The following is a 27,208-nucleotide window of genomic DNA, read 5'->3' on the forward strand; positions in this document are numbered from 1 at the left end:
GACAGCGTGAACGATAATAGCGGACGCTGGCAAGTTTCTTCTTTATTAACCGAATCGAAGTTCCGTTCATTATTCATGAAATCGTTGATCGATGCCTGTATACTTTATTGTGCCACAAACGGTAAGTTTCGTAATACGCAAGGGGCCGATATTGAAACCTTGAATAGAATCTCTCGCTGCACTTTGACGAAACTACTTAGAAGAGCCATATTAAAGATCGAACGTCTTTCAAAGGTAGAAGAATACGAAATAATTCCTTCGTCTAGGGGTGTATAAGTACACAATGGACGTAAAAGTTTTTCAAACAATAGAATCATTCAGCCTCTCCTGGACATCTTCCCGGACGGTCAATGAGTGCTCGACGTCCCCTAAGTACTGTGTGCCCAACCGTGGTCTACAGGTCACCCCAAATTACGTGGACCCATTTCCAGGAGTGCTCCTATTTACGCCAATACCTCTGTGTACACCATTTCACAATTGTTTTAACAAAAGTCGTGGATGCAATTTCGTGAAGGGTGAATTAAACATCTAATCCACGAGAAAACAACAATTGAAATTTCTTTTACAGGATGGAGGCTCTGATAAATAAGAAACTTCTTCGATGAAAATATTTAATCATGTCATATATAGATTGGCGTTACGTTTAACTCAGTTAAATGCCACTTATTTATTATTCTTATTAAAACATCTCTTCTAATACCACATCTCTTCTATTCTAATTACTATCATCTTTGTTTTCTTCATCTGTAAATAATTTCTCTATAACTTCCACGATACAACTTCCCTTAGAACACCACATCTCTTCTAAGCTCCCAGCTGTCATCCTTTGCTACCAAAAATCTTGGAAAGCCTCTTTTCCCTTGACAGAATTTTAAAAAACAAATAGAAAGATCCGCAGGTACCCGTCGCATTTGGAGCTCTTCTAAAAGCCGATCTTTCACAAATATTGTATTAAGGCAGAGGGGAGCGTGTAACGAGACGTCATCAAAAATAACTTTCGTTGGGAAAAATTTCAGCCGTCGCTTTTCCAGCGACGTTATTACCAGGGAATAATTTGTTGGCGACGCACCGCCATAAAGTAACGTGCCATAAGAGCTGAAAAAAGTATCCCTGGATTCTAATATCGGGAGCAAGCAGACGTTTCGGTTCCCGTCGTCATCCCTGGGCACATAAGTTCGATACCGTGCGCCGTGCCTTCATCGAATCTTCGTCGAACCAATATATCCCCGTGGCTCCATTCACGTAGTGATAAGCTCTGCCTGTATTCATGTGTAAATACTCCTTTCTTCTTCTTATATCTTCCTCGGTCTTCCTTCGCTCTGTTACAGACGTTGCCGAGAGTTCACGACTGAAACGAGCTTCGCTCTCCTCCGGGATAACAGGCCGGTATTCGGTGTTCCATTATTTTCTTCGACGGGTATACTTCGATTGTTTGCTTCCCCCAATGAAATTGCAAAATTACTTATCCAGAATCGAATTTCGTGCTTGCTGTGAGACCTTCGATCACGAGATTCTCTCGTTGAATATTTAACATGCAAAGGAAATTATTTACCTCTACTTTGTAACAACTACGAAATCGATCAATTATTTATTTATTATTATTATTATTATTATTATTATTATTATTATTACAGAAGAAAATGATATGACTTTAATTATATCCTCTAAATAAATTTGGAAAATATTGGATTGAGTTTGAATTTGGATATATATTTATTGAATTCCCACAACCTTTCCACTTTTTAAGAGATGCTATTTGTTTTCAACTATTTCAACATATTCAACGACAAAAAAGTTTGTAGTTTAAATTTACGAAATAACAAAGGAACGTCCGTGCAAGTACTCATCGGTGATTCAGGCACGAAGAATTCCATGGCCACGAATAAAATATTTTGTGTCTCTTATTTCTCTCGTTTCTATGTAATTAAAGTATACGTATCATGTTTCTACTCATTTAGCAAGACTTTTTACTCGTAAAATTCATTATAAAAGCGAAAATATTCGTGGAATTGAAACCCATGTGCTTCGTCGACTCACGCGGCAGAAAAAACTAACTGTTCTTTTCTTAGTTTATCAATTAAACTTCTAATCCTCGAGATTAGAATCTAGCTTGACGTCCGGCGAGTTTAATATCCTCTGCATTACCGTAAGTATAGAATTTCCTTGCCACACACAATAATCCAAAAGCGATCGCGTTACTTATTCTCCGCTACGCATCATTTTCGTTTTCAAATTGTTATATACTCGAACAAAAAATAGTTGCAAAAATATCATACCGAAAGTAATTATAATCGAAAGAACTCTCTACCTTCAATAAATCGAATCTAAATTAAGCCTCGATTTTTGTTGATTTAGTAGAGTCTCGTTAATGCCGACGATTACGAGATGTTCGTGGCATGATCCGCAAAGTCAGCAACGAGAGAAAAAAGGAACGCGCAATACGTTACAGACACCGCGGGCTGCCGTGAGAATAATTTGAGGCAATTATAATAAAATTTCTTGCCGGAGATAAACTTGAGAAATTAAAAATCTGATATAATGCCCCGTCGTAATAACGGCTAGCTGCGCTTTCATCATTTAAACGGAGAGTCTCGAACTTCGTATTAACATTACATATATTAAACGTGTTCTCGAACACCTTGTAGGTATTCCACGTGTCTGGAAATTACGCGTAAGGGGGAAACGCACGTAAAGTGACACACACGACGAAAAAGAAAATTAATGTTCGACGAAAGTTATAAATTAAATAAACTTTTTCAAGCCTTGCAAGTTGTTTTATTTATTGATCAGAATTAACATTTTGGCACGAACTTTTTGTGAACTTGTGCCAATTAACGAATACGAATTATGGTTTCAATCATTTTTTTATAATACGTGCTGGGAAGAGTATATAAATGAGCAATAATGAGTATTAAATTTAAATATTGAGGATTTGTACGCTTTTATAATTATGTTTCTAGCATAAACCTGTAATTAATAATAATAACTGTATACTAAACTGCATACTAAACTGTATACTAAATTATAAGTATATTATACATTGTCATAATTCCTACAGTATGGTTTAAAAATATTAATCGATATTGCAGACGTTGAAAATATATGCTCTAAATTGACGATGTCTGCCAATGGAAAAAAGAACTCGTCGATTTAATTTGACATCCGCGGGTCTGTTTATTTGAAATATTTTAATTATTAATATTATATATCTCGTCGAATAGAAAATTGCGAATGTCCTTTTGCCGTATAATCCGCGTCATTCGAGAAGAAACAAACGAGAGGACGAAATTCAATTCTACCTTCTCTCGTTTTCTCTCTCTTTCCCACCGACTCTTTTCATTCTCCTTTTTCTTCGATGAAATCGTTCTCTCTGAGTGTACCCGTGGAAAAAGTGCAAGACGGCCGTGAGCAGCGGCTGAATAAAAACGCAAGAAAGGCTCGTACCTCGTTTACGTTAAACGTAGCCACCCACGACGAAACACACGAATTTATAATTTGCATTAACTCGGAAAACGAAAGTAGACGGTGCGCCGGGGAGACCGTCGCAGCCGTGCTGCAGTTTTTTAAGGTCCCTGAATTATTGCGAAAGCTGGGAGTTGTATATTCGAATCGGATTCCACTCGCACGAAGCCGCATACGTGGATGAATTGGCATTTTAACTTATTCAGGGACGGAGCACGGTAGAACATCCATTATGTGAATCAATTGGGGGACAAAAGTGGTCGGATAAGAGAATTTTCACATAATAGAACAACGAGTGGTTGGGGGTAATTTTACTTAATGCTTAAAGGAACGTGAAATAAAAGGAGTATAAATTATTTGGTGGTTACGTTGCACATAGAGTATCAAATATGAAATAGGTGAATATTTAACATTATATATCTACGAAACTGCCAAGTTAGAAATAAATGGTTTCATTTAAAAGTGTCATGGTGATTCTGATTTTTGCTGAAGAAAATTTTATTTACTATTTCTCATGATATTCTGGTTCAAAATAGATATTTCAAATAATAATTCCAGTTCCAAGCATAAAAATGTTTCTTAATATTACTTCTTAGCATGAAAAGGTTCCTTATGTTTCGCACGTGATAAAGAAATTCTAATTCTAAACATGGATTCAGCATAAGCACTATACGGAACACCTGTTATTGTCTGAGGGGTGGATTTTGCTGTCGAGTAGTGTAATTATCCATGTGAGGAAACAGGAGTTCGTGCCACGTAAGGAGCCCGACGCTGAGGGTTAAATCCCAGGTGGAAACATTTCCTATGATTACGTTAAAGCGAGTATTCACTGGTTTCACGTATGTGGAGTTACGTAATGCGGCTGGAGCTCGAACAGACCGCTATGTTCCAAAGGAGACGAAAGTCGGTACGAGATGAAGGCGCGGCTATATGTACAACGCAAGATTTTAAAATGGAATTCGCATTTTTATGAAACCTCGGTGGTCTGCAATTTATTACTTCGACACAAGCAAGGCACGCCCATTTTTCCCTTTCCTATTTATTTCGTGTAATATCACTGTTTCATTGTATTGTATATACTTTGCCATTGAATGTATTAGTTCTTAGAAGAAACAATTTTTTAGAGGTAAAAAGTACAATCTTCAAAATATTGTACACGTATGTAGGTCATGAAGTGTTTGTTTCAACTAAAATTTGTACATTTTCAAGGTGGATGAAGTTTTAGGAAATCGCACAAATTGAAGGATATGAAGAATTTATATCTCTAAATTGAATTTAATTCAGTAATGTTTCATGAAATATTCTGAGAGGTGACTCTCAGTCACCACTAGGTTTCACGCAGTAAATCTACCAGCGATAATGTTTCTTTGGGTTTAATTTTTTTGAAACTCGAAGTGTTAATAAATTTAACAATCGGGCTTCGAGATCAATCTAAGCTTAGCATTCGTGGCAATGGAATGCTAAGAAAGCATCGCGAGTTGCTGGTAGATACCAGAAAAAAACGCCTCGAGTGCAAAGGGTGAAGTACCTAAAATTGAATCATTTCCTACCGCCCTTCTTTTACGATGTCTGAGGTATCCATAAAAACGGTTTACCGCTGCGAGATAATCGTTTTTATCGAAACTATGCGCCGGCGAATATTCGGAGGTCTTTCCAGTTTTCATCAAAACTATTCTGAATACATTAAGTCCAACTTCCGCCCCGGTCTCGAGTCTAACCCGCAAGAGAAATAAGAATCCCGGAAGAAAAGAGAGGAGCCACGGGGTGGAGAGCTACTTCGAAGGCGAGCGAGTTTCAGCGTAATATTCGGGATACTCGGAGATATTTTCAAAGGATGGGCTCGTGTCCAGCAGCGGAGAAGGAGAACGAGGGAACGAGCAGGGAGTGGAACCGAGATGGCAGACACAGACATCGCGTCCCGATCTCTATTCTGCTCTAGGACCTCTCGATGGCTCCTCTCGTGTGTCCACACATGGACTCGTCTCTGCACATTTCTGAATACACACGATCGCATTATACATACCTACTTACGCATGCGTACCTGTCACTCTGTATCGCGTGTATTCCCATTTCTTTGCTCCTTTCTTTCCACCTCGTCTGTCTAACTCAATATACGTACGCCAATTCACGAATAAAAATTAATGCGTTAATCACGCCCTTGTGCTGTGAGCTGTTCATCGCACAAATCGATTAACTCCATAAAACAAAAAGCTGAGAATTTCGATGAAACAATGTACATTGTTTTCTAAAACTCCTTTTATAATATAAATTCAAATATATATTGGAAAATGTTCTTACAAAATAGGGAAAATTCTATTGAAAAAAAAAAGACTATACAAAGTGACTGTACCAAGTGCTTTGACATTTAAATTTCAGATTTGTCAAAAAGTGGAGTTAATCGATTCGTGCAAGACGGCTCGTATGTGCTAGGAAGACTGTGGAAAAATAATAAGGAATATTATTGGAGTATTCCCATTTTCTTGGTCCTTCCTTTCTTCCACCAATTCATGAATAAGAATTATTGGTATGATAACTGCATTTAGAAGTAATTAGGGAATGGCGCTTTAGGAATGAAGCTGTTCGTGACACAGACACCTGCTAACCAAACAATTATTTGAACACCTGCTTTGCGAATTTCCATGCAGTTGGAGTGCCGTGCAATCGATTAGTCTGATACTCCAAGTTCAAGTGCAAAGCGTTTGTGAGATATGCATGAAACGACTATACTGCAACGTAGAAGTTAGTATAAAATTAACAAATACGTAGAATATATAAGTATAATTATAAATAAACTTCGTTTAAGGAATTAACCCAATTCAATTTCAAAAATCTTCATTTTGTATACATGCTAAATTACTTGGCATTTCAAACTAGCAAAGCAAATCACTTGCCTCTAAGATCAAAGAAGCTAACAAATTCTGAGCACCATGAAAATACGAAGATTTTCGTCTAAATTCAAATCAACAAAAGCATAATCAAACATTTGCTATCGTTAGATCGTAAGTCCTATTATTTCAACAGAATCCCAGGAATAACCCCAGGAAACGAAACATGAAATTTTCTTTTTTTCTTAATAGTCGAGCACTCCAGCGGTCAATCGTCAGAAACTAGATGTATACTGTGTTATAAAGGCTTGCAATCGAGCATTTCACAACTGTCTAAACCAGCTCTCTTTTTCCCTTTCTACCAATTTCCCTGTCCTCCGCTCATCTCCTGTTTCTCCTTTCACGTTTGTCGGAGGCAATGACAGGATATTAAAGTAGGAACAGCGAGTAGACTGCAGACTGTAAATATCCGGTGGAGCTCGAGCTTGCTCGCAATGAACAGGTTGAGCCAACGAGGTTGGACAAGGCAACCAGGAACCTCCGACGTCTCTCTGAAAATGGGAGTATTCCCTCTGCTTCTCCTTGTTGACGAAATTCTCGATCATACTGAAGTCTATAAACGTCACTTGCCCCTACGCAATTGCTTCTCTGTTCGAAGCGATTTTTCTTAAGTATATCACACATAACACTTTTAGGTGAAGGATATAACAATGATTTAAAATATTTGAAGAACAGCCATGAATTTGATGAAGCTCGAGTTCAGTGGGTTCTCCAGCTTCTTAATCAAGTTTGAGGATATTTTTATTCATTTTGATTTATTTTTATCTCTGAAAATTACCTTCATATTGAGATATAATTTTAAAAGGAAATTAACTTCACATATTTGCTACTAATTATTCTTTTTTCCATCACCGCTTACTTTCTTAGTTTCCATTAATTTTCAATATAGGTTAGCGTAAACATCTGCAATCTAATGATAGCAAATACTCTTCGTCCTTTTTCGTGCGTTCGACGCACGCTTCCACCTGCCGTGTTATCAGGTTTTCCTCTTCTTCGCTTCATTACGAAGTTTGTCCAACTCCTAACCTGCTAATCAAGGCATCCAATTTCTGTATCCGGAGACGGGAATCATCCAAATACTAACAAGTTTCAGTTTCTCGAAGAGAGCCCATTAGAAACCAGAATTACAAGGTACGGGAGTAAAAATCAACTTGAATTCTATCTCTAACGATTCCTAATCATCCTACAACTCTCATACCGAACGACTTCGAATGCCAAACGACGGCCATATAAGATTGTACATCTCTCTGGAATAATTTTTGTACAATTTCTTTAAATAACAGTAAAGGCCAGCTACAGTTGTACTAGCAACTAGTACTTTAATATTACCGCTATTTTTAAATAACTGGAAAAGGTATTGTTAATAAAATATCTGTGAAAGTGAGACAGACATAATGTGGTGACAATCGTATGTTTGTAAACACCAGCAAAAAGAAGAATTTGCATATTTCATACATGTTTTATAATTTTTGTATTTGGTATATTTTAAGTCAAACACACGAGACAATAACAAATACTAAAATTAATTCACGAAAACATATTTATGACAATACGCAAACGGATGTCGTATAACTGCATTAAATTGACAGTACAGTATGAATATTGAAACAGCAATTTCGCGATTCTCCCGTGAAATTCATTTAAAAACCATAATTAGATCGCGAGCCGTGCAATGATAGTCAAATCTAGCTAGATTACTATTATTTCGTAATCGTGATTCCGACAGAATGTTTCCAAGAGTATCAAAATGTATAACAAGCAAAATTGGAACAGTTCAGCGTATTATAATCGTGCGTTATTAGCCAATTTACTGAATTTTTGGGTTATACTACATACGAAATACAGATCAAATTTATCATTTGAAATAGTAGTATTTTAAACGAGTCCAAGCCAGGCACCAAAGAAGATCCGTAAGTTCCTTATCGCGACAGTTGCAATTTAGGGATAGGGATAAAAGTGCAGGAAAGGTTTCCGACGAGGTGCACGCGATTGCACGTCACCAAGTATGATAAAAAGTGACGTTACACGGCTCTCATCCGTCGGGCTGGAATAACTGAAGCCTCGTTTTGTATAAAAACGTTTCGTACTGTTAGCCGCTTTTCACGTTGTTAATCCGGATTAAGAAACTAGACAGGAGACATCGCGTCTCGCAAACTGTGGCACCGTACAGGCGGTGAAATAACTGTGGCCAGGAAAAAAAGGAATAGATCTAGTCGCGGGATTCTCTATAGGCAGACCTGTCGAGATGTTCTCGCGAAAGTGAGCCCGAGACGGTAATAAAAAGAGCGACAGATAAGCCGTTTCGTATTGCCGTTCGATCGGCGTCATATTCCTGTGACGCGTGTGCCGAGAAATTGCGAGGAATATGTCCCAGTATGCCGCGATTCCGTTTGAATTTCGCCAGCAAAGAGCTCCACCGACTATTCGAATAACCCGCTGCGCTATAGAAATCACATAAAGCTGCAAGTTTCCCCATCGAAAAATCGAGAGGACTTTCTCTATCAATTTCGGAAATTTTCTGCGGATTGGTAAATACCACAGAATTAAATTGGAAGAGGTAATATTCGAATAGATGTTGAATACTTGATGGTCAAATTGGGACGTATGTGCTTTTATATTAACTCAATATTGCATGAATATTATTCTCTTCTGCAAAGAGGTATTAAATTAAGAAAATACAGAATTATGCAGCTTGTAGTTCAAGCATTTAGTGCTGTCTGTATTCGTGGCATTGTGTTACCTTCACATCGACAAATGGAAATTGTCAAGTCAAAGTAAAATTGTAAGTTGAAATTGAAAGTATGAATTGGAGTTGAAGTTGAAAGTTGAAATTATAAATTGCAATTGATATTGTAAATTGAATTTAAAATAGAGAATGAAATTGAACATTGAAATTGTAAATTGTAAATCGAAATTGGCATTAAAATTAACATAGTGAGTTGAATTCTTCTTGAAGGATATTTTTAATATCGAATCACGGAAGTTATCACTAAAATTTTAAATAAATATTCACACTGAATCAATAAATGTAATGGACCGGTATCACTTTAAATTTTTATTTTCGCCGAATGAAACAATTCATCCCTGAAGAGGTTAAATACACCCTAAAGCTTTTATTTCTCCAATGGTCTGCGCGAGTGTGCATTTAAACAGCAGCAAGCGGAAAATGCATTCGCGATACTGGGAAACGGATTAACCGGTCAATCCAACTTTTTTTTTGTCGAATTTATTTATTTGTCCGCCGAAAAAAACGGTTTCCACGTGGGAAAAAAAAGAAATTCAAACGGTAGAGAAGAGATCCACTCCCATTTTCGCGTAAACTGAGATTGATTTCCGAGAACTAAATGCGTCATCAACGCGACCGATCATTACAGGGATCGTTACACGCTCGACATCAGAACGGTGAAGTCAGCAACCATCCAGAGAGTCATTTTAAACGCTTCCTTCCAATCGGAACAGAAAAAAAAAAGGAGGAACAGCGATGAGGCTTTCACCCTATACAGATCACGATCGCCCATCAGTTTACACCCATACAAATACAAATGCAGCACGAAGTGCAACCATGGTAGAACTCGTACATCGTTGCACGACGATCGACGCTGTTTAACGTTGGTAGATACTGACGAATGCAACACTTTTCAGCTTGAGTTACAAAAAAAGTGTAATATACAAGCAATGTAACGCGCGAGAAATATTTTTGTTTACTGCTACGATAGTATTAGTCTTCATCTGATTCTTAGCCATTTAGGATTTTGTTACGACAAGGCATTTTTGTAAATTACTCGCAACTTACAAATTACAAATAAGCCCAAAACCAAATACATTGCTCCACTGCAATTAATTCCTGAAAACTCACAACTATATTACGCCTGGAACCAGGTGAAACCTACTTAAACTAGCGACGGTGGTTAAACGCTCATAAAACACTATATTACGTTCGAATCTCGTGGAGTCCTTCACATTGCAATCCTAAGCGCCAAAACATCTGAATCTCCTCCCACACTGACACGTTGGCCCTTCGACGCGCGTATTCGATCTTCTTAGGATCGCTGGTGTACCACTGCACACGGCCAGGCCGTGCACGTTCAAGAAAGGAAGACGAAAGGGAGGAGATATTCTCACACAAGCTTCCAGCATGATCACGAAGTTCAACGACCAGCGGGAATGCCAGGGCACCAGCAGACTGCCGTCTTAAACCGTGCCTGGAGATCGCGTAGATGCGACTGCGTTTGGGGACGCGTGTGCAGGTGTGCGACAGCCTACGTACGTGTCGTTCCAAATGTGCAAGATCGCCTGGATATGTGTCGATGCATGGATACCCCCAAAGCGCCGCAGAAACCTGGGGGAGACGCTCAACTGTGAACGAAGATCCTCGCAGATGTATTTCTAGAGCAACGGGAATCAGAAAAATATGCCCTTCGGGAAAGGCGAACGACTACCGATGAAAATAGCAAACTAGCAGTTATTTATTAAAGGCATAAAATCTTCAAGAGAAATGGATGAGTCTAAGAAGCAACGATCAAGTGTTGTTCGATGATTATTATTTTGAAACGCTGCAGAGATCTGGGGAAACGCTTAAATGTGAATAAAGGTGCTCGCAGATATATCTATCTCTAGAGCAAGATGAGGTTGACTTGTTTGAAGAGTCAGGGAGTTCCTTTGCTATTCTTTATAATCTTCGGAAGATAGTAATTATAACCCCATTAACGCTGAAACTTTCGTAATATTTGTAACTCAGTAACCTTGCAAACCTTTCTTATTTGGTTTTACAGACGGAATTGGTTACTTTTATTGTTGGTTTTCTATTTACGATACGGATCTGTCATTTGAAATATATAAATATTATGTTCAGATTTTGAATCAGCGACACCCAAAAAACCTGGTATACCAAGTTTCATCCAAATCGAATCACTTTTCACATTTTCGTCCGCCATATTGAATCCGCCATTTTGAATTAATAAATTCTGAGTGTAGATTTGGAATCAGCGACCCCAAAAACCCTAGTATACCAAGTTTCATCAAAATCGAATCACTTTTTACATTTTGTGCCACTATATCCGGACCGGCATTTTGGATTAATACATTTTGAGTTCAGATTTGGAATCAGCGACCTCAAAAACCCTAGTACACCAAGTTTCATCAAAATCGTTCAAATGGTTCATTAAATATTCAAAACAAACTATCTAAAGGAATTGTTGTCAAGTTATTCCTAAACTTTTCTTCCAAGAAATGCTACGCTAGTAGTAGAGAGGGCGCGTGGAGACCTCCTGAAGGTAGAGAAAATTGGAAGAGAACAACTAGATCCGACGATGGATGTGCGAAAGATGGCAGTCTCCGCACTCATTGAACCCAGCCTAGAGGTGTTTAATGAGAACAGCTCGCTAGCAGCTTGCTACAAGACACGCTTGACCTGCATTATCAGACGCAGATGACGTCGTAAACGTCAACGACGACGAGGATGACGACCGTCTGGTAGCGGGAAACCCGACTACGAAACTGCACCGATGTCTAGATGAGAGGAGCCGGTTCTCCGACTTTCCACCGTTTCTCAATGGTTTCGCGAACAATGGGAATTCGAATTCGGCGAGCTGGTCAAACGGTCCGTCGATTTTTATTTTCACCGTTCCCAGCTCGGGACGCTCGTCGAGGAGATTAGGATTCTACTCGTCTCATTTTACGGAGCTGAATCGGATTCGAATCAATTCTAATATTTCGTCTGGGACTCGACGTGGTAGTCAGTGGAATTGGAGAACGAAGAACGACCGGTAGCGAGACAGAAAAGGCGATTCAAGGGAAATTGACTTTGCGAATTCGCAACGAGCTTGTCGATCGAGGCGTGGGACTGATAAGCTGGCACGGGATTCCGTAAATGTTTTACATTTTGAAGATGTCAGGAACGAAGAGTTAGGGATGTAAAGAGAGTAAGTACCGTCCAAGTGCTTGTTCTGTTAAAAGTTTCAATTCTATTCAATCGTGCTCTATTCCTTGACATTCTTCAATTAAATGTTTCGCTGTAAGGGGCTCGTCGCAAAATTTGCATAATGGTCCCGATTTGGTGCGATTTAGTTATTTTCCCTTTACTCTGTTTCACATACCACATCATTCTCTTCACGGCCCATTTTCTTATATACAAGCATCAAACGACTCGCTGCTTACCATTCATCAACTTAAGTAAAAGTAGTTCCCATCGCAGGACTTCCACGTGAAAGATTAAAAGAGTGGGACAAATTTAAAGTGCAAACGGGTGATTGTGCGACGCAGGCAGGCCACACCGGGGACTCGGGTCAAAGAAATTTCTAATAAGAAAACTTCGGAACGGGGAACTTTCCCAAGGTAGCGTCGACGCATCGCTGAGTATGTCGACGTCAGCGGTGTACCGCAAGCGACGTCTGGCGCACTCGTGACAATGCAAAAAGGCGAACTTTCATACGGATAATCCAGCGGGCGGGCTATCAGGAAGTTGTCTTCCCAGAAGCTCGGCGTGCACGTTCAGGAAGTCATAAATCGAGCGTGTTGTATTAAACCTCGACTGCTTTCGTTCGCAAACGACGTAGTAAAGAGCTTACTGCGTCGTAAACGCGTAATGCCATTAAAAGGATCGCGTTCGGCAATGAGGATGAACGAGGTTTCGACTTCTGATCCGCGAACGGAGTAACTGGAACGGGGTGCGCGACTCTGGGCGCCATGTTACGAGGGTGCTCATAAAAATAAAATAAAAAAGATCATTTTTTAATAAAATATGAAGGTTTGGTCGTAGATATAATCTCTGCTGTTTGTCGGATAATGGAAAACCAAGCTTCCTGTCACTTAGGTACGTTATTACTGGACTGCGTATATAGGTCTGACGTTTCCAAATCAATGTTTCACTTTAAATATGTGTATGAATAAACTTTACGTATGTATTTATTAATAATGAAAAATTTATTTGGAGACGTCTCATTTATCATTTAATTTAGGGAATCTTCTGTAATATGCATAGGAGGTATGGATACTTATGGGACTGGTTGTACCTCAAGTGTAAATGTAGAAAATTATACAGGAATGTGTATAAAACATAAAATACACGTTACAATATTTAAAGGACAACATGTACTTGAAGTTTTTGCTCTTCATCTGGGTATACAAAAATATGAATTCAAATAAACATCTGCAGTGTAAACGTTACAAATTCTATGTATAAACTTTATACTTTTGTTAACTAGACTTTAATGCTACATATTCCTCAGTGACTGTGACAAAGTAAATATTGTAAATAACATCGTACAAACTAAGCTTATAGTTGCATCCTACTTGCCAAAATATGATCGACTATAATTTCCCGTAAAGTGTTTCACTCTTACCCAACAGCGATAATACCTAAAGCCCTGTGACGCTCCACTGTTAAATTTGAAAGACTTTGATGAGGGAGGAATCAGATGAATTCGACAGGGAGTAGAAAAAAAAAAGGACAGAGGGAAAGGGATACGTAGGTTCACGGCAATAAAAACGCCTACAAAAGATCTGTCCGGAGAAGTAGAGAGAAACAGAGAGCGAAGAATAAAGTAGAACCGAGTGGTAGGAGACAAATGAGCGGGACGGACAAGGGGAGGGGAAAATGACAGCTCCATTGCAATTGCGTGTAATTGCGCCACGTCTTGCACAAAGGAGGCATAAGCCGCCCCCAGAAGTTTCTTGTGCGACAGGTTGTCCTACGTCCCGATCCAAAGAGGAGAATCTCATCAGAGATGCACGTCGACATGCCACTCTGGTGATTAGCCTGCATGCGAACGGCGTTTAGGGATCACGATTCTGCTTTCACGTCGCAGGACCACGTTGTGGCTTCGAAATTTAACACATTTCGTGGTAAATATCATCCAGAAATTCTTCTAATCGAGCCTCGACATAGTTATCGGTGACAATTAATTGTAATTACCAAGTTTGACCTGAAGTCAAATTGCCACAGAATAAAATATGTCTTGAAAATTAATTTCAAGGAAATTAATGCAATTTTGGCTTTTACTCCTGAAGGAATTATGTACGTATGTATGTATGTGTATTATTAAGTGAATATATAGTCAAGCTTATAAATTAAGCATTCTTCGAAATATATAAACTTGAATTTGAATGAATGAACACGTTGAGTTGAGCGAGATTAGCTTCAAGAAGAATCCGATCTTGCGATGAGAATTCAAAATCAAATCGATGGTACTACTATTGAAGAATGCAATTCGATCGAAAGAAAAATGCAATAAACACATTCCACGATGCCGTGGCGCATTAGCATAAAACGGCTTTCTTCGTCTCAGCCTTCTGTCTGTTGTGAATACGTATATTTCTGTTCGGCTGTGCTCCAAAGATCGTTGATTTGCATCTAATATTAACGTCGAAGCGTATTTACGATTCCTTTTTCTACATACCTCAGACATGGAAATTCTCCCTCACTTTGAACGAGGGAGCTTATTAAAAAGATTGGAAAGAACTGCCTCGATACAACAGAATATAATTTTTTATATCGAATAACCATTTCCAATCATTCAACGCATCAAACACAATAAAAATAGCTTTATTTTGCTTGAATAAGAATAAATAAAACGCAGTTCCTTTTTCTACATCCTTTACTTTGAATGGAAAAGCTTATTAAGAAGTTTGAAAACAACTTAGCCTGGATAGCTAAATGAATATGCACGATGTGCCATCATTTCTGAAGAGATTAATGTAATTTAATGATCTTAATACACTGTTTAATGCGCTGTTGCTAAGCTCGGGGAGATTAAAGGTGGCACACAAAGTACTCGGCAATTGGATATTTCGGAAAAAAACGAGGAACGTCGTTTGACACTTCGTGAAAGCGGCCAATGTAATTGGCAATTACAGCAGGTGGCTTTGACAACCTATTCGCAGTGCTCGAAATTTGTCCGGTTTAAAGGGACCAGCGAAATTGTTCGTAGGATTGATTTCAGCTCGACGAATCAATTCCTGTTAATTTACACCGTAATTTTTCTCTCGTTTGTGCTAAACGCTCGTAATTTAATTCGAATCCCGGTGTATGGATCCAAATTGAACCGTTCGTCGTTTCCGCCTGGAATTTTCATTTGGCACCGATTGCAAGTTTCGTGGTCTCCATAGCCTGCCTCTCGATGACAGATTGGACAAAAAATTGCGAACGATTCTGTCATCACCCAATAACGTGAGAGCATTCTGAGTAGTGAACATGTGTAAAGCACACTTGTTTCAAAATAATTCTGAATCTGGTAGTGCTATCATTAGATTATGACAAAAATAAAGAAAAATCAAATCAATTTTGTGTTTCAACTTCAAAAAAATTGAGGAATTTTATGGAAGACCTTTTAGGAAAAAAAATTAATATCGAATTAAACCGAATACAAGAGTTTGCATACATCGTCACGTAAAATAATTTAACAACATTATACTTTGCAGCATCCGAAAATATGTCATAATTATGTTGAACTTCAAGTCAGACACTCGCTAGGTAATATAAAATGCAACAATAAAGAATACATGATCCGTTGCGCCATTAATATAGTCGCGTCAATTCGTGCAGAAAAAGGAAATAACAACAAGCACGGTAAACAAATCCTCGCAATCTCGCGGGTTGGGTAAATATCACAATATTCGAATTACGTTCCTCGCATTTCAAGTCGACTCGTCAAATTTATCCTCGGCCATCCCCCACTCAACGTTTCCATCATTCAGGCATCATTTAATATTTAGCAAACACAATTTTATTTCGTCCGTGCAAATATTGATACTCGTAATATCCCGCGGAAGCGACCGATAATAATCGAGTTTCGTTTATTCGAATCGGACTACGGCTGCTTCGATTCGCCCTCAGGAGGACGGGAAGGGTAACCGATGGGAAGGAAAAGGAGTGCAGACAGATTAAAGCTCGCGATTGGGGGTAGATAGAGGAAGACCGGCGGAGAGTCGGAGCTGACGATTCAGAACCGACTAAATTATCGTGCGCGAATTCTTTCTCAGCATTTTATTAGCCATAAATGTCCGGAGTAGTAAAATTCTTTGCGTAGACAATGGGTGAAAAGTTTTTCAGATAAAACTGCTCGAAAACGTGAATTAACGGAAGGGAAGAAAATAGAATAATGTAAGAATTATAGAATTTAAAAGAAATTGGAACAATTCAGAATTAGTAACAGAAACATCTAGTTTTTGTTTTAAATCTTGACAAATTTATGATCATACTAAATGTTCTCCATGATTGTTCATAATACGGATAAGTCATGAATATACTGTAGATATTTATGCATCTCTGACTAATGTAAATATACAAGAATGCATAAGTATACATACATGAAAAAATACATACAATATTAAAAAAAAAAAAACATCATTTAGAAGAACATCGTCAGTCTCTTCATAAATCATTTTATTGCAACATTACCGTTAATAGTTTCCACACGAACCATTATTTAATGTGTCCCGTGATTTTACCACGCTCTGTAGGGAGAATCTTGTGCCGCGAGTTTGATGGAAATATTTAGCCCTCCTTTATTTCGCCACATTTGATTCGTTGTGCGTGAATAATTAGAGTGTACCCAGAAATGACGCGAACGTTTCAGCCTTGTTCCGCGGCGAAGGATTTTTAGGCAGGAACTGCGTGCCGTTTTTGTTGGAAGCAGGGAGGAAATCGGAGAATGGAAAAGGGCAGAATACGCTTTATTATCTTCTGCAAAACACCAACCCACCCTTGCACATTCTACAGAACAAAAGGAACAAAGGACGAAATCGAAATATTACCAAGACAGAGAAGAAAGTAGGGGGTAACAGAAATTAGGGGCTGCGAAAAAGATGAACGCAGGATCTAGAAGAAAGCTGCTTGTAACGTGGTCGAAGGAATAAATATTGTTTCTGGGATTGCAGTCTATAGTTACATAGCATCAAATAAAGAGCATATTTATTATATACAGCGTGTGTTTACAGTCTATAGTGCTTCAATATGTACATAAATAATATGTTGACTTTGAATCGTAATAATTTACAAAAAGAACTTTGTTTATTGACCTGTACAATTTTAGCTAAATACACGAAGGAAAAATTGGTTATGATCAATTACACTGACGTTACGATTACTTTCGATAGGCATTTTTCAATGATATTTTGTTCGTAAAAATGATATAATATATTTCTATGTTGAATTGAAAACAAAAATTACAAAATACGTTCATAGAGAAATTACCACGTTGACACTAGAACTATTTTAAAATGAGAATCAATCATATTTGAAATCCAAAGATAAATTTATACCACTTTCATAATAACCACCACAAATAGAAATTACAGGAACGTATTTCAAGTTACTGTCATAGGGTAGATTTGATATCCATTTAGAAGGGGTTCGTTTCCGTTAAGTGATAAAGTTTTCATGCTTTCTTGTAAGTTTAACAAGGAAGTTGCAGGTTCAATACTGAAGTTTAAAGACGAATGTAGGTCGTGCTAGTGTTTTATCGGGAAATTAAATTTGAATTTGTACAGTCGTCGATTTAACATTGATAACAAGTTTAAGCTCGAATTAAAGTTTAATTGTAACTTCCAATGGAAGTTCAAATCCCATTCAAAACCTATACTGTATCTCTGAAAGTTTCCTTTCTTTATAATTTATGCATTACCTCGTTAACCATTTTCTTATCTTGTTATCTTGCCATCTATTTTATTCACCGTGATTGTATCATGTTTAAGATATTTTTTCTATACATAAAATTTCAATTCATTATTCAAATTTAAGATAATCGAATATATAGATTCTGTTTTAAATAAAGACATAAACGGTGATGTTAGTTATGTATTTACTACGAATTCATTTATATTTACTAAAAAATAAAATTCTAAAGCTTCTTTTGAAAAAAAAAACTCGTCAGTAATCCATTTTTACAGAGTATCAAAATATTTGTAACAACATAGAATTTAAAATAGCAACATGATTATCTCAAACTTTCTTCCATCAACACTTTGGGATTAGATGAAACGTAATACAAACAAAATTTATTTCTAACTGACCATTCGTGAAAAGAGTTAATACACCAATTACTTGCTTTGTTCTAAAAATTCAGCAAATTTCCGTGTCGGGTATAAAACGAATCTTCGTTCCCATACTTCGATTCCAAACTAAAGTTTCCCCAGGCCGAACAAATCAGTTTACATCAGTAGTTCAGTACGTTACACAAACGCGGCGGAGTTTAGCGAAACGCAAACTCTGTAATCACGCGAATTCAGATTCGGCACGGTTGGAATTTTAAACACGCTCCGTACAACTGGGTCTTTTATCGCGTTTCATTAATTTCGAACTCGGCCACAGAGACATACAATTTAGTACGCGCATGGGCCTGTGCACCATCCCGCGGAACCCTCGTCAATTATGCTCCTTATTTGTGCTGAAACTCGTTGACCTTGCGCAAGCCTCGCCTTTGCATATGTTCCTTACCTCGGCGAGTACTATAATGACGTTCTACCAGCGAGGATTCCGCGAAAATTGACCAGCCACAAGATGATCGCTAATTCGTAATGATAACGGTGCGCCTGCGACAGCTTGCGTGCAAATCGATGGCTTTATATTGCCTGATAAAAGGAATGATTACGCGTATGAGTTAATGGCCTTTGAACAGATGTTTCTAATCGTTGTCCAAAAGATATGTACTGAAAGACGTTGCTTGATTTACTAGTGGCATATTTTAATTCCTTTGAATCTCACTCGAGCATTTTTCGTGATTGGAACGAAATATCAGATATGTTGGAATAAATACATAAATTTAATTTATGGAAGGAATAGTATTTTGCCTGGAGAAGACTATTGCCTCAAAAGTCCCATATTATTATTATTAATAATATATGTAATTATTATTATTATTAATTAATATTAAACAGTCTCACATAACAGTAATACTATAAAATAATATAATACTAAAAAAGAACAGCTCAGATCGTAGCATTAAATACATCACTTAGCTTATTGTCATATTTCATTTCCCAGTAGACGCGCCACTTTGTACCCAAGTTAATGTAATCACGTTACATTACGCTTCACATTCGCCGGCACACCGTCTTCCCAGTTTCACGAGTTCAACGAAGCTTATTCTTGCCCAAGCATGTTGCCTTTCGTTTTAGCGCGAACACATGCAACGGAAGCCAGAAGTTTCCCGTTCTCCGTGATCCTTTAAAGTGGAGCTCTTTAAGTTCTCTTTGAGGCCAGAGAACAGCTTAAACTTATAGGAGCTGGTCCCCGTCGATATTAATGACTTCAGCGGTTAACCTAGAATTCTTTGACGGGCGAGCACATAAATTGGTTGGGAGGGTGAGACGTGGAAAAACATCGGGCTCCGCGATGAAATTTCGGGCTCCGCGGTGGAACTCCGAAACTCTACGATAGACTTTCTAACTGGCGCGATGGTATTTTTGAACGAAGCAATAAAGTTTCTAGACACCGTAATGAAATTTCGAGGCGTCACGGAATCCCGTCATTTTAGGCCAACGAAGTCTCGTTCGAAAAGTTCTTTAATACTTCTCGGGTATAATGCAAAGTGAACTAGAAGATGACAGTGCACGTATACCTTCCAGGAAATATTAAATTAATTTAACTCTTTGAAGTTAGGTGGCTTAAAAAGTATCCCCCTCTTTGCTTAGCTATACTATTTTATTTAAAGTTTTCCATTCGTGTGGCGGTACTATGAACTAACGAGATATTTACATTATATTTATATACCTTTGCATTTTCATCGGAAATTCAAAGTAATAAATAAGAAAGGTTGAGCTTTACAAATGGAGAATTTCTGACTCCCTGTCACGAAGCTGCACAGTATAATAATGGAGCAAACGGAGGCTACGCAACAGTCTGATTTATACTCGTCTCTTACTCTTCTTTTCGTTTTGCATCCTTTGTTCCTTATTCGAACACCGGCACCGTATTGTCTTGTAAACTGAAGAAGAAATATTAACGCTCGATTGATACCTGTTTCTAGCCTACCTTTTAATGATCTAATAAAGTCGAAAATGAAAAGATGGACTGAGCCAACATTGTGACGAAAATATCGTACAATTTAAATCCTGGATATAAAAATATAGGAGTACCATTCTTGTCACAATCTCTCGCCCTGTCGAGTTTCATTCGTAGGTTTAGCATTTACATAGAATGTATAGAAGAGGACTTTGCTACGTTGATAGCCGCGAATAATCCTCGTCGCGTCTTGTACCCATTCGCCTCATTTAGTCCTGGCAAATAAAATATGAGCGCCGCCGGAGTGATGAGATGGATATACATTGCCAGTCAAATGTTTGGAACCTCTAGGCGAGTTAAGGAAAGTAAAAATATCCTTACCAAGAACACAAATATTATACAATAGAATAAATACGATTTTTTACACATTTTAAATAAAAGTACGTGTGAGCACAATTAAGTATAAAAAATGATGTTTAACTGTTCACTATGAGTACAGTGACACAAGTGCTTTTTAGATAAAATATTTTTATATATTTTTGAATTTATGCATATCCTTGTACATATTTCCATATTTCCAGTTGTGACAAGTGGATAAATTTTCAAAGTCTGTTACGAACAAGTCAGAAAAAATTCCAAGACCCCTTTGGAAAACCCTTCGTTCGTAGATTGTGAAGATGACTCAAATTCAGGACTCGAAGGGTTTAAAATAAATTAACATTACAATGAAACCTGAAAGATGATGTTGTTTCAACAGAAAAAAAATCTAAAGTCACGATTAGAAAATTTTTTATATTAAACAATTACAATCTGAAGGAATCCTAAATGAGTATCATAACTTCAATGAAAGTAAATTTTAGTAAAAATTAGTCGTCGATGTGAAACTTTTGACCAGTAGTGTACATTCGCAGTGCGCTTACATTAAGCACGGTTTTACATGTCGGATCTTTGTGGAGGGCATCTATGAACCCTGGAAAACGTAGACTAACGGTAAATAACTTTCGTCGTTGAATATGCAGCCAAATATTACGTACCTCTGCAAACACATAACAGCTTCCCACGATAACGATTTCCTTTCGACGTTCACCGTGAAACGCAACAATAAACGACAGTTCTGCCAATAAAAGTAGCCTCTTCTAGGTTTAAGGACTTGCTCGATAGAAGCATTTCTATCAAAATCGTATCGTATTGCAACGGTAGTGTTTAATAAAATGTTCGATAAATTATTGTTATCGAAACAAAGGAAATAAATTTCCTATATCCAAACTATATATTTTGGCGAGTGTAGTTTATGCCTCCTACTAGATTCTTCGATGAAATTTTAGATTTCATTTGACACAGGGGAGATTGGGTTTCAAATTCATCGAAATTTACCTCATGGAAATAATTCAAGTGGACGCTTAGGGAACGATAAAACGGTTTCTCAGAAGTCAACTCGATCACCCAATGGTAACGATCTGAACAAAAGTTACAGATTTTAAATATTGACAGTGATATTCATAATTCCTAACTCAAATGGCTATAAACTTCTTCCCTGACCAATTACACCCAATCCAAACTAGTATGGCTATTGCAATGAATGGGTTAAATAGTAAGTGTCACAATTTAAATCATCTACGTTGTATATCGAACATGGATGCATCAGATCTACTCAAAGTAAAGAAACCCTGACCGAAAGAAGAAATCCGTAACGCACAATACCCCCGAAACGGCCGCAAGTATCGCTCACTTCGGCAGCCTTTTCTAAACGAGCAAATTGTCTGTGTCGCTGTGCGCCTCGTGACGCAATTAACGTTGAGAACATTCCTTCGACTAATTAGCCTGAACTTACTCGGCTTGGTAATCACGTACCAAGGGAATCAAACAACAGATTTGCGGCTCGAAATAAACTTCGTTCGCCAGGCTTATTATTGTAAGCCGCGTTATTACTGTAAACCTAGTAATGACTACCGACCCTGAAGGGATCAGCAGAATTTCGGTACGGAGTTTCATCGGAGTTGAATATTTGCCTGGAAGCGAGAGCAACTCGTGCCAGAGAGTTGTCGGTCTAATCTTTTACGCGTGTGTACGCACGGGTCTGCCGGCGCCTGTGTGAAGCGTGTTCTTGACTGTGAAACGGGTATTATGAACCTGAATTTTATGAAGGCATTAAAGAACATCTCGTGGCACTTTTCGTCGTGGTGGTATTCCATTAGAGCCTGATGGACAGATTTCCATGAATACACTCCGCGATTCCAGCCCACTGTTGCCGTCTCGCTTCCTTTCATGCGAAACGGTAACACCGAAGATAGCATGGTTTACACGTTTCGATAAGCTTCATTCCAGGATTGCTTAACGAGACGTTACGGTATTACGCGTTACTCACTTGCGATTTCACGAACCGTAAGTAACTTTTCATTTCATCTACTGGAAGATTATTTATAGACTTGTTAACTCCAGAGTCACCTGTCTAGCACCTGATAATCCTGTTGTGGATTATACATAGTGATTATATATATTACGGTGCTTAATTGTTCGAAACAGCTAAGGCTTTTGCTATTCCTAATAACAATATACGAGAGTTATTATCAGCCTAGATTAATAATGTAGTAAATTCACTTCTACGGTGCAGATTCTTTTTAAGCAGATCGATAGTTAAAGCGTTAGTAATAGTCTAAAGCGATATAATGTCAAAACATGAAAATAGTAATTTAATTAATTAATTCATAATTTATTTTTATTTATTTTAATCATAATTAATTCATAAACAATAATCGTCGAGTGCACAGTATGTACAGATTTAAACTTCCTGTTTCCGATAATTGGATTCCAACCTACGTTTATCATAAGCAACTATTCCACTATTTCACCCGCAAACACATGCTTCGTTGCTGAAGCTGCTTAATCAGAACAAACGAGGTCGTTCGCGCACATGATATGCAGATTCGCCGGAGAGTTCAGCGGGAATAAAAATTCATTTTGCACAATTCCGTTCGACAGTTTTATGAAAATCCTAACAACCTTTAAGCAGGCCTTTCGATATGCCACTTTCGCTGTCAGTGAAGAAATAACGGGTGTTGCGTAACTTTAGTCGTTTGCTTTGATTTGAATATAAAACTCGCGATTCATCATGCATGCAAAACCGGAAAATAAACAGACTTAAAATAGGGCCTGGGACATGTCAGGCCATTATGCTGCTATCTTATTGATTCTTATTATGCGACGAGGCGTACCAGAATAATCTACCTTTCTCTGTACCTATCATCGCCACGAGAGGCAGTCATAGACTATTCTTCCGATTAAATATAATTTCGAACGCTCCAATTTATTTCAACCCCTCAAGTTTTTCAAGCGAACCCAATTCTTCCATAAATTCTAACTTCTAATCAAGTAGCTTCCTTCAAGTAACGAATAACCCTATAAAGTGGCTGATGTGACAATACAAAATTGCTATAAAAATAAAAGTTACTTCTCAGTTTTGTTACCGATATTATAATTTGTCTCCTCCCCTAAAACTCTCAGTATTCGAAGTCGTGTCATTTTAGTGACAAGCAACGAGTTTCAAATCGACAAATATTTCCATCACGCGATACTTATTTTCCTTCCGAAACGGTTATCTTCGAGGGGCGAAATTTTATTGGAAAACTAAATTTTATTCGGTACTCACTCTGAGAGTCTCCAATTGGGAGCGCACGTACTCAGCACGGCTGGCAATGTCGGGAATCGCCACGGGAAACGAACCCATGTACTGCAAAAATAAAAATTTCGTTTAGTTCAATACTTATGCATACTTTTCGAAGTTATTATGATGTTTGTAATTGTGCAAACGATATTTACACATTAGACATGTAGCTGAATTCAATGTGTTGTTGCTATTTACAGAATTTTAGTCGCTGTTATCAAGATGACAAAATATTAGAAAAATATTATTAATACTATTTTTTAATCAGTATCATGAAGTTAAAATGCCGAAAACTGTATCCTTGAATTATCTAATTATTTAGCATTTAGACTGATAGGTGTGAGTGGTTAAATTGAAGGCTGCTTTCGAACCTAACTCGATATAATGTTTCAACAACCCGTACATTAAGTACCAAAACTTTCAAGATGAATCGCTGATTAATTTATTACGTGGATCGGATATTGACACTCTCAAGAATGTCCGTCCCCAAATTGTATCAAATATTTCTCCACCTTTAATAAAGGGCTGAAGGGGCTGACGAAACGTGTGGCCGGCATACCAGCGAAGTTCCGAAGAGTTTCGGAGGCTTCCCTCTTCCTCGGTTAAACACGACGCCTCATGATTATATGGCCGATAAAAATAGCGACCCCTCTCGGAACGACAATAAATAAAAGCATCCAGGGCGGGAAGGGGATAAAATCCAGAGCACGATAAATTACGGTATCTAATGCAATTATGTGTCTGTGGTCTGTTCTTGATAATTCGAACGCCACTTCTGTCATACACAGTTATGTAACACATAACTGTAAATATTTTGCAAACATGTAAAACATCTAAAAAAACATGCAAATATTTTACAAATAAAATATTAATATCATTATAACAATTTATGAAATATTTATCTGCGCACGTGTCGTATGTTCTCTTTCATAGTAGCATTCGACGTAAATGCATAAAATGCCCCGTCTAATTATTCCAGGTAATACATTATTCATTTCACGGAATTGCACATAGTTTTTGTTGATATTAGTCGTTGCCCGAGTGCTTTATACGCCCAGCGTACATATAATTTGTGCTTCAATCCCTGTTTTCATGTCTGAAAATCTTTTCTCCAGGCGTCATTTCGATTCAGATACTCGTGCCACAAAATAATCCCCGCTTTAATCCCCCCCCCCCCCCCCCCCACCCGTATGATTCTCATTGTTGTTTCATCGAAATTCTCTCTGGGAGGATCTCCTCGCGGAATCACAGGGATTTTCCAGAAATATTATACCTCTCTACGCGCAGCGGAAACAATCTCGCAAAATTCCCTGTAATATCGAAAGTTCGAAACGTATACAGCGCCAGACCGGAAGCATATTCTTTATTATTTTATTCATCCAGCATTGGGATTAGTTACTCGACAGAAAGTATAGTGAAATTACACGCGAGAACCTTGATTTATTTAAATTGGCAGCTTTTTTAATGGAAGAGCAATACAAATTTTTCAAATAGTCAATTATGAAAAATAGTATTGACTATAGTCGATCAACTTACATATTACACCACACAAAATTAACAGCATTTTGAAATTAAAGCAGTACAAGTAGTACCGATAGACATTATGAGTTGATCGAGTTGAATTTTGATTTATTCGAATGAAAGTAATTTATTTTATATTTTATTTTATACAATTTATTATTCAGTTTTTTTTTGCTCTTCCCCAGAAATTTCGTCGATTTGATTTAGTTTAGATTTATTTTGGAAATTCTAAGCTTACACGTACGTAACCTGAGAAGTCAAAATATTTATAAATTAATAGCAACCATTAATTTGCCATTAATACACGTTTAACGATAGTCGTAATCGTTTTGGTACATCTTTACACAAGCTGGTATGCTAAGGCCACGAAGACTGTTGCTCTTAGTCAACCGTTTTATTAACTATGGTACTCTTAATAGGGGATTCGTTTACAACTACACTCCATGTTCTTGGCTCATGCAAGCATGGGTTATTCAACCAATTAGCTTTAACAGATTTCCAAGAATCCTAAAAAAAATATACGCTAATGTGAAAGCCAGAGACTTTCCCTCTTGTTCAATATCGACCGCTCCTGCACATCTCACATACGAGGTCCAGCACACTAGCATACCCACCACTACTATGTAAAACACGTAGATAGAAATCTATTAATGTTAACCTTACGATCACGTCCAACTCTCTTGAATGGAACATGTCTAGACATCATTGAAAGCACATATAAGTAGTTCCCACAATTATTTTTCGAATTTTCAGTGTAGCATAATATGAAAGAGGCGCTAATATAGTTAAGGGTGAATGAAAAGTTCTTGGTAAATGTCAATTTAAGAGTAATCATAACGAATTAAGGAGTGGAATAATATTGTTGCGCCAACCAAAGCTTGGCGATTACATGATTGGTATTATTAAGTGATTAGGTCATTCCTTTGTGAGGATAGCTCTTCTTGAAATTATCGGAGCTTCTCGGAAGAGTAACGATTCATGTATTCTCCTCTTTGTACCATGACGTCAAAGGACGTGAATGTAAATACTGCTGTATTTATACTATGAAGATCTTAACGTGAACACGATTCTACAGTGTGTCAGAATTGTAGGAGTGAATATTCTCCCTTGCGTAAGAGTTGCATAATTTCATTTAAAAGGAAAAAGGAAATTTGTTTGCTGGAAATTGAATTGCGTAATTAACATGGCAACGGATGCAAATGATACTAATATTCGAAGAATGTAAGAGTGTAGATATTTCCAACTGGTAAAGTATAAAATGCAGTGAATCATTTAGACTGAAACTATCTCCATGGAAACTATCTCCATAAATTTCCCATTTCATTAAATATTTGAAAAATGTAAAAGTGGTATTTCAATCTGGTGAGGTTTAAAGTGTTTTACATTCTTAAGGGTGAAATCTTATATTTCATAAGAAATTCTAAATGTTAGATAGGTATTCATTACATTCCTTCGTTATTTAAACCAGGTAAACGCTTGAAGTGTACAAATTTATTATGATTGAAGAACTCCCATTCAAAAATAAAAATTGTTATTAATGACACATATTCCATTTTTATTAATTATTACCAGATTACTTATAATTTAATAGGATTTCAAGTTACTGAAAAGCTTCTTAGAAGGAATAGAAGTTTGTATAACATCCTTATTAATGAATACAGAGATCTTATTCTTTACTACTTTTAAATAATTAATTATTCCTAAATAAAGCATAAATAATGTAGAAATATTAGATTAAAA

At 37.5% G+C, this 27,208-nt stretch overlaps 1 protein-coding gene across 10 annotated transcripts in view; it reads right to left on the bottom strand.

The window, feature by feature from the left end:
* LOC128876251 (EGFR adapter protein-like) overlaps positions 1–27,208 on the bottom strand; it is a 197,251-nt gene that overhangs the window by 154,041 nt on the left and 16,002 nt on the right. For 8 of the 10 annotated variants that reach the window (XM_054122443.1, XM_054122442.1, XM_054122441.1 and 5 more), the window contains one exon: positions 23,933–24,013. The exons of the other annotated variants lie outside the window; for them this stretch is intronic. In XM_054122443.1, the coding sequence (XP_053978418.1) occupies positions 23,933–24,013 (81 nt within the window). The remainder of the gene's footprint in view (positions 1–23,932; positions 24,014–27,208) is intronic. 10 annotated transcript variants of the gene reach the window in all.

Source organism: Hylaeus volcanicus, chromosome 5 (genome assembly GCF_026283585.1).
Source record: "Hylaeus volcanicus isolate JK05 chromosome 5, UHH_iyHylVolc1.0_haploid, whole genome shotgun sequence".
NCBI lineage: Eukaryota > Metazoa > Arthropoda > Insecta > Hymenoptera > Colletidae > Hylaeus > Hylaeus volcanicus.